Raw genomic sequence first — 12783 nt, forward strand, 5'->3', positions numbered from 1 at the left:
CCTATCAAGTTACAGCCTTGGGAGACCTCATACCACCAAGAAACAAGAGCCAGGAGAATAGAGCATCCTTTGGACCCAGGGTCCCTGCGCTGAGAAGCTCCTCGATCAGGGAAGACTGATGACAAGGACCTTCCCCCAGAGCAGACAGAAAGAGAAAGCCTTCCCCTGGAGCTGGCACTCAGAATTCAGGCTTCTAGCCTCCTGGACTGTGAGCGAATAATTTCTCTTTGTTAAAGCCCTCCACTCGTGGTATTTCTGTTACGGCAGCACTAGATACCCCAGGCACATGGTCTGTATCATTCACTGCCGAATCTCCAACGCCTCAGGGTGCCTTACCAGACAAGAGTATGCGCTCACATGCTTGTGGAATGAATGGCTGGCTGGAAGTTAGCTAGGGATATTATTTCAGAATGAATAATCCTCAGTGTCACAACGTGCTAATTCTGGTTTATTTCTGAAAATACAGCAGGGAAACATTCACGCATCACCGAAAGGGAGTCTGGTATTATGATCAAAGGGGCTTAGTATGTTCTTTAAATAGCCCAAGAAAAGGTTTACACTAAAAGTTGAATATAATGATCTTAAAAAGGAACGTAAAGTTTCACATAAGTTAAGCCAGGCAGTCTGCAGAGGTGCTCTTGGCGCCCCCTCCCCCTCGGGGACCTTACTCCAGCACAATGCCTATGCTCTACCTTTTCCTTTTCTTCTCCTTTTTTAATTGTCTGACTCCCTCTCTGAGCTTTTCAAGTCAGGACTATGACCCATCCAACCCTGCCTCCCCAGCATCTGGAATGCTGCCAGGCACACAATAGTACTCAGTCAATGCTTCCTGGCTGACCAAGCAGCAGTATCTTGCTTTTGCTTATTGTAAACTCTAACACGGTCTACTTGGCCAAAATACTGGTCACTGATACCATATTAACTGAGATACCTAAGGTTTTTTATTTTGAGATAACTGAATTTTGATAACTAAGTTTTAGTTTTTAATGAAATGTAATTGAGACTTTTAGGGAAACCTTTATTTTTCAGGAAAAATAGGATTCTTATCTAAATCACATAAGCAAAAGGATTCTTCACTATAAAATGAAGCTTGTTTCATAAAATCTGTAGAAAGCACATTGCTAATACCCCCAACCATTTAGAAACTGCAAAGTTTCTACAGAGTTTCAATATTTTCTACAAAGTAAAAGAGCATTTAATTCCAAACGGCCTGACCATGCCCTACGTCTAGAACTTCAGTGGCTGCTCCAGGGACAAAAATCCAAATATCGGTGGAGTTAAGAGATCCTGCAAACCTGTGGGCATTATCAGTACAAAAAAAAAAAAAAAAAATACTATCAGTACAAGTGAAGACCTTATTCTAACCCAAACGGAGAGTGTAAGTTCAAAACCAGTGAATATATTAAAAATTTATATATATTTAATATATTAAAAAATTAAATCCAGATATGCTAAAGAAGTGAAGTAGATGAGAAGAACCCAAGGATACTCAAACATATGTTTTATTCCCATGGCATTTTAATCCAATGAATTAACCGAAAGTTTAAGACTCCCCATATTTCTGCTGAATCTGACACCGAAAAGGCAGCTGGAGAAAAACGAGAGACAACATGGAAGACAAAAAAAACGAACTCATGTAATCTTGTAAAACCATGAGAACTACAAATTTTCCAATAGCTAGAAAGTATTCTAGGAAAATCCACATCTAAGAATTAAGTATAATTAGATAGGCTAAAACTATTACAATGTTAACCATGAAGATGTTAAGATAACTTCACCAAGGTGCTAAAATATCACAGTTATCATGGTAATCCAAGACTTTCTGTTACTTCGGGATTCTTCTTTCTAGAAGAATTTTTCCTGGATCTGTGTCAGTACTGAAAGTCAGCCAGTTATTCTCTTGGCTAAATATAAACTGAAAAGTCAGCAGCTGTAGGATATTACAAAGAAAATATGGACTTAGGGTGAAAAGCATGAGTATTTGATAGGGTTTTACACTATGTCATAGTAAAACATTTAATGCAGTAACTTGGAACAGTACCATATGAAAATATTTGTAGCACAAAAAGCATTCTGAAGCCTTCTGAAACAACTTTTGGGAAAATCACAGCCACAAAGCAGCAGCTATTACAGCATGCCAGCCCTGGGAAACCCTAGCCTGGCCTTGGTCTTTATTTAAAATGACAGAGCCTCACAGGTGTCTCCTGAAAAGAAAGCTGCTAGTAAAAACTGGTTTGGTTGCCCATTCAGAGAAGACAGTGAACTGAGCTAGAAATCTGTGGCTGTTCCCACTTCTGTGGATAAAAGGGACTGGAAGGTGACGCACAGGGACTTGAGGCTCCCGAAAACTGGACAGAGTCAGGGCCAGGAAATTTCTTTCTGGGCAACCTACTTAGTGCCTGCCCAGATGAGCTGATCTTTTCTCTCCTTCCCAGAACAGTGGTTCTCCAAGTGTGTCTCCAGACTGGCAGCCCTGACATCACCTGGGAACTATTTTCAGGCCCCACCCAGACCTACTAAATCTGAAACTGAGGGTGGGACCCAGCAATAAAGCAAGTCCTCCAGGTGATTCTGATACACCAGTCTGCTAACTACTGTCCAGGGGAAGAAACAGTAGAAACCTATCATTCTTTACAGGTCCAGACAGTGTGACAACAGGTGGTGACAGAATGCAAGTACTGTGTGCTCCTGTGGCAGGAGTGGAGACAAAGAATAAGACGCGGGAAATAAGTCAGGGAGGCTGGGGTAGGAGGCCTAACCAAAAGTCGATTCCGGCTCACAGTGACCTTATAGAACGAGCACAACTGCCCCACAGGGTTTCCAAGGAGTTGCTGGTGGATTTGAACTGCCGACCTTTTGGTTGGCAGCCATAGCTTTTAACCACTGTGCCACCAGGGCTCCAGGGGAAGTAGAGGACACAGTTAATTCTATGGTAAAGTACCTCTATAGCTATCAACTAGGAGTCCTGGTGGTGCAGTGCTCAGCTGCCAACCAAAAGGTTAGCAGTTTGAACTCACCAGCTTCTCCCTAGGAGAGAAAGATGTAGCAGTCTGCTTCCGTACAGATTACAGCCTTGGGAACTCTGTGCGGGCAGTTCTACTCTGTCCTATAGGATTGCTAGGAATCAGAATCTACTCAAGGGCAACGGGTTTTTTTAATCAGGGTAAGACCTTTCCCTTTTGAAAGGCTGGATGGCTACTTTTGTGCCTCCCTCTTATCAGATACATTGTTTCCCAAATATGTCAAATTTATATATTTGGCTACATAACATGGGGCCCTGGATTAATTTATTCCAACATTCAACAAATATTTATAGAGTACCTACTACGTTAGGGACTGCTGGGTGCTAGGGACGTAGCAGAGAACAAGACAGGATCCTCCTCTAATCTTTCTTGAAGAAGACAAAAAATTCTCAGACAGTAATAGGTCCTTCAGAAGACAACAAAACAAGAAAATGTGACAGTGACTGAGGAGACTCTTGAAGTGGGTGGTCAGGGAAGGCGTTTTTTGGGAAGCTGAAGGAGAAGCAGTCAGGCAGGTGAAGATGTGGGGGCAGGGCATTCCCGACAGGGGAAGAGCGAGAGCAGAGGTGTGCCATAGCAGAGATGTGTGTGATACCTTGAGAGGTCAAGGGGCAGGCAGGGGCCAAGCCACAGAAGGCCTAGTACCAAACTAAAACCAAACCAACTGCCGTTGAGTTGATTCTGGCTTATAGCAACCCTGCAGGACAGAGTAGAACTGCGCCATAGGGTTTCCAAGACTATAAATCCTTCTGGAAGCTGACTGCCACATCTTTCTCTAGCACAGCAGTTGGTGGGTTCTAGCTGCCGACCTTTTGGTTTGCAATCGAGCTCGTTAACCACTGTGCCACCAGGGTTCCCAGGGCCTAGAAGGCCACGGGAAAGAGACTGGGTTCTAACCTAAGTGCAGTGGGAGAGTTTCTGCAGGGAAGCGGCAATTCATTTTTTGTCAGTAAAGAACACTCTGCCTGCCGTATGGAGGATGGAGTGGAAAGGGCAAACCTGGAAGCAAGAAAATCTGTCAGGAGGCTTCTGCAGTCTTCCAGGCAAGAGAAAGACAGTTCTATCCCTGATGGAGCAAGAGAAAAACGGGACACAGGACTCAAATTCTAGTAAAAAGACCAGACTCAGTGCTCTGACTGAGGCTGGAAGGACCCCAGAGGTCATAGACCCTGGACTCTCTGTTAGCCCCAAATTAAAACTATTCCCAAAGCCAACTAACCCTTCAGACAAAGATTAGAGTGGACTATAAGACATAAAATGATACTGGTGAGGAGTGTGCTTCTTAGCTGAAGTAGACACATGAGACTACGTGGGCAGCTCCTGTCTGGAGGTGAGACAAGGCAGAGGGGGACTGGAGCTGGTTGAATAGACACAGGAAATACAGGGTGGAGAGAAGGAGTGTGTTGTCGCATTGTAGGGAGACCAACTAGGGTCATATAACAATGTGTGTGTAAGTGTTTCTATGAGGCACTGACTTGAATTGTGAACTTTCACTTATAGCACAATTAAAAAAGAAAGAGAGAAAGATGGCTTAGACCAGGATGACAACAGTGATGGAGACAGTAAGGAGGAGGATTTGGGATATATTTTGGGTATACTCATAGGATTTGTGATGGGGTGGATATGGGGATAAGGGAAAGACTCCTATTTGAGGGTCACTACTAATGTACCCATGAATGAACTAAGTCCCCTTCAACCAAGGCAGAAGTATCAACAGACATGCCAAGGGTTGAAGGAACCTGAGATGCGCAGCCTGGAGAACAGGCAATGGAGGCTGGAAGAACGATAATATGGCAAACAGCATGTGTCCTGCAGTAAAAGTGTCCCGGTTCAGCACCCTGGCTCTGCAACTCACTGACTCTGAGCCTCAGTTTCCTCATCTTCACAATAGATACCTGCCTCAAAGGTATGTATTGTTGTGAAGAGTGAGACGATGTATTTAATATGTCTAGCACATAGTACATAAGTCCTCTTAAGTGCGGCTGAAAAAGAAGTCTGAAAGGTTTACATGTAAATGAAGATGAGGACTGTTACGGATTGAACTGTGTTCCCCAAAAATATGTGTTGTAAATCCTAACCTCTATGCCAGTGGTTATAATCCCATTTAGGATATGGGTTGTCTTTTTACACTAATGAGACAGGATTAGTGCAAGCTGTGTCTTAAACCAATCTCTTATGAGATATAAGAGATTAAACAAGCAAAAAAAAAGTAGCAGAGATGGGGTTAGAGAGATGCCAAGTAACATGAAGATCACCCAGGAGCAGAACTCAAAAGGGACAAGAACCTTCCTCCAGAGTCCACAGAGAAAGCCTTCCCCTAGAGTCGCTGCCCTGAATTTGGACTTTTAGCCTCCTAAATTGTGAGGAAATAAATTTGTTTGTTAGAGCCACTCACTTGTGGTATTTCTGCTATAGCAGCACTGGAGAACTAAGACAAGGGCCTCCTCTGACATGACATGTGGGGGCCCAAGTCCAATGAGTGTGAGTTGTTCAGTATAAGGTGTAAGCAAGGTTTTCCTTAAAAAACGGCCCTCACTCTCGTTGGCCCGTGTGTTATCCAGAAAGGTCCAGAGTGGTCAGGGAACATAAAAAGGGTTCCTGCAATGGGTGGCAGGTGTGTCTCTTTAGTCCTTTTCCTCACCCAGGGTGAATTCTCCAAGACCTAAGACAAGCATATGCTGCAACCCACATCTTCTCCCTTTCCTTCCTAATGTACTGTAGCAGGCTGGGGAGGGAACTGGAGTCAAAACCTCTGAGCATCACCACTCCCTCAGCCAGCCACCAATCTCTCTCAGCTTTTGGCTCTCCCCTCAGTCACACTGTGGTGACAATACTTTGCCTGGTTAGCTCAATAGGTCCTGGAGAGTTAGATGAGATGATACGCAGGTAAGTTAAAGTACTTGAAAAACTCTAAAGCACTATACAGAAAATAGTATTAAAATATTTACTTCACTGCGGACTTTCAGAATTAAACAGGATTTCTGACTTTACATTTTGTATTCCACTTTTACCAAAATTGTAGAACTAAAATTCAGGTGGAAGAAAGGGAGGGAGAAGGTGAAGGTGATAGAAAGGAAGGGGAAGGAGAAAGAGGGTAGGGAACAAGGGAGGGGAGAGGGGAGAGGAAAACAGAGGGGGAGGAAGAAAAGGAGAGAGAGGAGTTGGGAGAGAGGAAAAGATGAGGGGAGGGGAGGAGAGGGGAAAGGAAAAAAAACCACAGTGGTGGGAAGAGAGTGGTTTGAAAGTGATAGAGAAGGGGAAAATTGACCTTGGCAACTCTTTAGAGGAGCACTAGGTTATACTAGCCCAAAGAGTCAATCCCCCTCCATCATAAGTTGTTGTTAGTTGTGCCGGAGTGGCAACCCCATGTGTGCAGTGTAGAACCGCCCCGTAGGGCTTTCAATGCAGTGACCTTTTGGAAGCAGATGGTCAGGCCTGTCTTCTGGAGTGCCTCTGGATGCATTTGAACCTCCAACTCTTTCAGCTAGTAGTTGAGTGCTTAGCCATTTGCACCACCCAGAAACTCCTTCCGTCATTAGAGCAGACTGCTATTTCTCTGGCTGAAGCACTTCTCTTGAATGTAGGGCCCACGATGTTTAAAAGAAAAAAAAAGGGCACTTAACTACGATCGCACAGAAGATGCTCACATTGTGAAACAACACATGGGCACTGAGACCAGCTAAAGGACTGCAGGTTCTCACCTCCCATCTCCAGCTGTCACTGGGGAACACCCTAGAATGGAATGGAAGACTACTTAACCTCTATTGCTCATGGGGTTAAATTCCCATAAGTTGAATGTATATATGAGGCCACTCTGATGTACACAAATTTAAAATCATGCCCAACCAGGGTTTACCCTTCTGGCACTTGGTTTCTGATTAACTGTCAGGGAAGTCCAAGGGATGCTGGGTGAGAGGAAGGTCCTGGCATCCAAGGGGCACTTTTTGGGGTTCTACAATCCTGGACAAGGCAGAAGGAAGTCACCTGTGACAGCACGGGCATCCTGAGGGCTTCTGGTGGGCTTTTCACAGTACCACCCTCTAGGATCTATGCAGAAATCACACACTATAGAACCACAGGAGGTGGGGGAAGGTGTTGCCGCCAAGTGCTGAAAGCGGTGACCACAGAAAACTAAGTTCAACCCTTACAGGAACTCAAAGGCTTCACAGCTGTTTCCTGGCAAGCAGGAACACAGATTAACCAAGAGGCTTACTCTAAACTCAACTAAGGAAGGTCTCAGGGCCTGACCACACCTGAAATACGGAGGGTTAGAAAGCGGAGCAGTGTCTGTACTCATTTTACTCAGGTCTCTCTGCTTCCACTCTCAAGACTCTGTACTCATTTAACGGCCTAGGGGCACAGTTCAGATCCTGTCACTCCTCTGCTCTTTAAAACTCTCATTCATTCATTCGACAAATATTTACTGAATATCTACTTCGTACTGGGTGCTGTTCAATGGCTTTCCCTCACTCTCTCCAATGCATCTCCTTTTCAAGCCTTCCTTGCATGTTACAGCTTTTTGGTCTGTTTTTTCAACATGTCAAGCTCCTTCTTACCACAGGGCCTTTGCACTCACTGTTCCCCCTCCCCCGCCTGTGACACTCTGTAGGTTGGCTCTTTCAATCACTGTCTCAGTTCAAATGCCGACATGTTCTCAAAGAAGCCTTCCCTGACCACCTCTCTAGACACCCTCTATCACACAACACAACTTCTTTCATAGCACTTACTGCTATCTGAAACATCTTATTTTCTCTTCTAAGGCCTTCTTGCCCCACTAGAACGGAACCTCCTCAAGGACAGGGACTATGCCCCTGTTGTTCACTACTCACAATGGGACCTAACAGGCCCTCAGTAAATATTTGTTGAATAAACAGACAAAGGAGTTATGGGAAGCCCATTTTAGGGCATCTCCAAGCCTGTTCTATGTTACCTAAGCCACACCAAGTACTCTTATATTCCACTAGACAGCTGCTGACACTGTTTCATCTGACTGCCACAGCATTCATGAAGCACTCTTCAACTGGCAGGGCCTCAAGAAGTTAGAATTAAGTAGCTGTTAAACCGGATAATAGGAAGCCAAACTCCAGAGTGACTGCAAACAGGGCTGGGTTGTGATACCACCATAACTAGCTGGCTGCCACAGGCACCACTGTACCCCCAGTTCATAGCAACCTGGCAGGGGCATTATTCTGATGAGAAGTTATCCACAGCTGTCTAGCCTGACCCAGCCTCCCTCTCCTGGGAGTGTCTGTTGCTAGCGTCTTGATCAATGAATTGACTCAGCACTGTTCAAACTAAAACCAAAAGCTAGGAAAGGATGTGCGGTATCCTCTATCCTCCAGGGAGACCCGAAGACCCCCCAATGCTTTAAGTGTCAAGGGCAGCTTGTGATGGGTCACTTCAGTTAGATTCCCTCCATCCAATTCCTTCTACTCTCCACCCTAACTATCAGAGAAGGATGGCTTCCTGGAATACTAGAGGAGCTTGAGAGAACAGCAACATCATGGAAAGATGGACTCCCCCACACTGTTCCACTTAGGTGACCAACCCTTTCCCAATACTACTGCTGCTAGTGCCTTGAACAGCCTGAAGATTTCAGTAACCATGCTGCAGCCCTTTAACTCCCTTCTCTCCTGTGGCCCTCTTTGCCACCTCTATCAGGGGCCTTCCAATCTCACCCCATGTGGGAGAATCTCCTTGGACAACTCCTCTACCAGGCATCTCAGGGTACAGCCTCATCACCCTAAGGGGGTCACTGAGTCTCCCCCAAAGCCTGCACTTTCACAGTCTGACTCTCTTGCCTCTGGAGAATCTTCCCTAGTCACTCCTTACCCCATGTTAACCCTGAAACAGACCCTTTGGGGCCTGATCCTCTGGTTTATCTTAGAGTAGTACAGCAGGAAACCCAGTCTCAAAATAAGTGCTACTTCCTTTGACCTCTCTAGGGACTGAAACACTTTTGTTCCACCCATAAAGTGTAGCCCTTATTTCTCTCCTGTCCTTCCAGAAGAAGTGGGGGTTTGCTTAGCTTCCCTTCCCCAAATAGCCACCACAGAGCTCCCATTTCATTTATTCCTCTCCCCACTTCCACCTCCAGCCAATGGGGGAACTTCCAAGCTGAACCCATATCTGTCCCCAGTATCCAAAGATGTGGAAAGGAGTGACGCACAGTCTCCACAAAAGACACTTCTAGGGTATACTTCCCTCACCCAAACAGGGAAAGGTTTTTCTTCTCTAAAGGAAACATCTCTGGAACCTAACCTTTTCCCATTCTCACCCGTTGCAGAGAGGCTCCCCTCAGGTGACAATCCCCCAACCAGGTACCCCAGAGCTCCCAACTCACTTGTTCTCCCCGACCCGATGTTGGAGGCTTCTAACTCCAACTCAGAGCTTACCTCCTAAATTCTAACTTGGAGGAACCCATTTGTCTCCTCAAATAGGTGTCTAGTAACGATGGGGCCATTTCGTATCAGTCGCCTGGACCAGATTCCTCTGGAATCTGACTCCGTTTCCCCCTCTCGTTCATCCTGTGGCGATGCCCTTAATCCTCCCCAAAAGCGGCCCAACCCAAGGCTCCCTCTTCTACTCAACATGGAGATTTCCTCTGCTAATCCTATCCCCAAAGCTGACGCTGGAGCCGTCCCCCTAACCAGTAGGGTATCCCCTCAGTCAGTGCCTCAGGATTCTGTTCCCTCTTCCCACCCATCCTGAGGGGCTTCTTTGACGTCCTCCCCAAACAGACATACCAAGGCTTCCCCCTCACCAGGACCTCCCGCACCCAGTAGTGGACTTCCGTCCGCCCTGGGGCGCCTCCTCGTCCCCTAGGGAACACCTCGATCTCCCCAAAAAGGCCGCCAGTCTCGGCTTCCTCAGCAGTGCCCTCTGGGCTCGTCCGTCATCCCCACTCCGGCTCTGAGCAGCGCCGCAGTGCACCGGCAGTCCTCCGAGCGGGCCCCTCACGCCACCCGGGGGAGCTTCTGGGCCTGGCCGCGCCGCCCACAGGCCCCTCAGGCCCCCGCCCGTGCTTCCGGCCACCGCCTGCTCCTCCTCCCCATCAGGCCTCCCCGGTCGCCGTCGCGAAGCCCGGCGGACCGAGGCAGCGCAGAGAACCTGGCCCGGCCGCGAGGACCTTTGCGGGTCCTCGGTCCCGGCCCGAACCCGCGCGCCCTCGGCCGGCCGGGCCCGGCACCCCAGCTCACCCGAGCCCGTGGTGGCTGCCATCTTGCGTCGCTGTCGCTCGAAGGCCGGCCCCTTCTTCACCCCCCCAACCCGTCCCCTGGCCCTTATGCGCAGGCGTGCGCGCACGCGCAGACGCCGCCACTGACGCCTGCTCGTAGAACCCGTGCGGCCCTAAGCCGGGAAGATTTTTTTTCCCTTTGCTTTTGCTTTTAGAGAGGAGTTATTTGCTTGGGCGACGATTCGGGAACCTTCAAATCCCTCCGGGCTATGGTGCGAAGGAGGTATTGAGGTGCTTGGTGAGAAGGCCAAGGGGGATCAGACTTAAGACAAAAAGTTAATTCCGATTTCTTTTCGAACATTTTCCTAACTCTTTGGATCCTTACATCTATATCGGGTGGGGATGGATGTAAAAAATGAAGCTGAGAGAGGTTAAACGATTTATCTATTCAGCTGTTAAGTGGTTGAGTCAGAATTTGAACCTAGGTGAGATTTGCTTCCAGGGTCGGTGTTTCCCCGGCAGAGGAGGCTTGTAGAGAAGCAGCTAAATGCTTTTCTGGGGGCATTGAGCTGGCAGATAAAGCATTCAATTACCTATCCATTCAAACGCTATTAATAAGCACCTACTATGTGGCCGCCTTGCTAGACTTTGGGGATGGACATACATCCCTGAAGAAGCAGGTCACTGCTCTCAAGAGGATTACGCTCTAGTTGGAGGAGACAGCAAGTAAATAAACAGAACATTTCTGCTCTTCATAATTATGATAAACCAGGGAAGGGGAGCAGGGAGTGGTCAGGGAGGGCCTCCTGAAGAAGTCACATTTCAAGTGAGATTTGAATGATAAGGAGATAGAGGAGACAGCAAAGGCCCTGGGGACGTATATTTGCAAACAAATACTGAATCCCAGAGGCTCCTCCTTTTTCAGAAGCCCTTATATGGATGTGCAAACAGGCTGAGAGGTGAAGGGACTGGCTCAAGGTCACAAGCTAAACACTGGTGGAGCAAGGACCAGGACTCTACCGAGGAGCAAGGAAGCTGGAAGAACCTCGCCCAGCACAGTCACCTTGTCCTGACAGCAATGTTTCCTGAGCCTCTCTCTACTCCATCCATTTCTCCCATTCAGAGCAGGCTGCCCTTGTCTCCCACTTGGAGACAAGGCCTTCATGGTCCATTCTCCATATGGCAGAACAGTTCTGCTAAAGCTTTCAGTGGCTCCCCATTCCCTCTGGATAAAAGACACTACAAGTTGAGTGACCATAAAATTAGTTTTCAACCAAGACACTCATCAGAATGAAATGGGGCCTATTATAATCTCATTGGCACAAGCAGGAACCCCGACTCTCCCAGAAAAATGAAGATGGACGTCCACCCTACCCTCAAGGGCCAGGGGACTAGGGTGTAGCCAGCAAAGACCGTGCTGTTGTTAGGTGATATCAAGTCGGTTCCGACACATAGCGACCCTATGTACAACAGAATGAAACACTGGCTGGTCCTGTGCCATCCTCACTATCGTTATGCTTGAGCCCATTGTCGCAGCCACTATGTCAATCCATCTACCTGAGGGTCTTCTTTTTTGCTGACTCTTTACCAAGAATGATGTCATTCTCCAGGGATTGATCCATCCTGATAACATGTCCAAAGCACGCGAGACTTAGTCTCCCCATCCTTGCTACTAAGGAGCATTCTGGCTGTATTTCCTCGAAGACAGATTTGTTCGTTTTTTTGAAAGTCCGTGGTATGTTAAATATTCTTTGCCAACACCAAAATTCAAAGGAGTGAGTTCTGTCTTCCTTATTCATTGTCCAGCTTTCATATGCATATGAGGTGATTGTGAAGATGCTAGGGTGCCATATTTAAGAAGGCCGTCCCTCTCAGGTCTTGACCCTGTATTTGCATGACCCCGAGAGTGAGTGCCTCAAAGTTTGCACCCTAGGCTCCTCGCCTTACCCTAGCTCCGGCCCTGCCTACACCTGAGTCTTGCTGGACTTCTCCAGCTACATTAGCCCTTTCGGAGGTCTCTGGAACACAACATGTCTTCTCCTTCCTCAGGGCTCTTTGCCTGTGCTATTTCCGCTCTTGAGTTCTCAGATCCAGCATCCCTCCCTCAGAAAAGCCTTCCTGATTTCTCCAACCAGGTCAAATTCAGCTATAATTGGCTCAGAGCACCACATGAGTCTCCTCCCCAGCACTAGCCACACGCAATGCAACTTAATGGTCATCCATGTATCACGTAACTCAAGCCTCCCTTGCCCTAGACTTTGAGTGACGCCAGAGTTTCAGCAGGGAACAGAAACATTGGGCTTCTAAGGTGGACTCATCTCTGGAGTGAAATTGCCAGAGTTCGAGTCCTTCGCCCCTCCCTTTCCTGTGTGACATTAGGCAAGAGACTTGAACCTCTCCTGGATTCAGTTTTACCATCCGAAATGGAGGATAGTAGTATCAACCTCATTGGGTTGATGTTGAAATAAAACGCTTTCACACAGGGAGGGGGAGGGGAGCCACTAGAAGAGTTGGCATTTACCAAGCCATTATACTATGCCGCTTTTGTTGCTCACAAGAACTCGATGTGGCAACTCCTAGGAA

At 47.3% G+C, this 12783-nt stretch overlaps 1 protein-coding gene across 3 annotated transcripts in view; it reads right to left on the reverse strand.

Annotated features, from left to right (window-relative positions):
• The window catches only part of UBE2V1 (ubiquitin conjugating enzyme E2 V1), a 29825-nt gene extending 19530 nt beyond the window's left edge, over positions 1-10295 (reverse strand). Inside the window, exon 1 of one of the 3 annotated variants that reach the window (XM_064276208.1) lies at positions 9770-9992. Coding sequence is in view for 2 of the 3 variants with exons in the window: in XM_023538723.2 (XP_023394491.1) it covers positions 6436-6559 (124 nt within the window). In the remaining variant the exon portion in view is untranslated. Of the gene's footprint in view, positions 1-6435; positions 6597-9769; positions 9993-10222 lie in introns of those variants that run through there. The other 2 variants (XM_023538723.2, XM_010599429.2) reach the window with 2 other exon arrangements.
• Positions 10296-12783: the final 2488 nt, after the last annotated feature.

Source organism: Loxodonta africana, chromosome 24, assembly GCF_030014295.1.
Source record: "Loxodonta africana isolate mLoxAfr1 chromosome 24, mLoxAfr1.hap2, whole genome shotgun sequence".
Taxonomy (NCBI): Eukaryota; Metazoa; Chordata; class Mammalia; order Proboscidea; family Elephantidae; genus Loxodonta; species Loxodonta africana.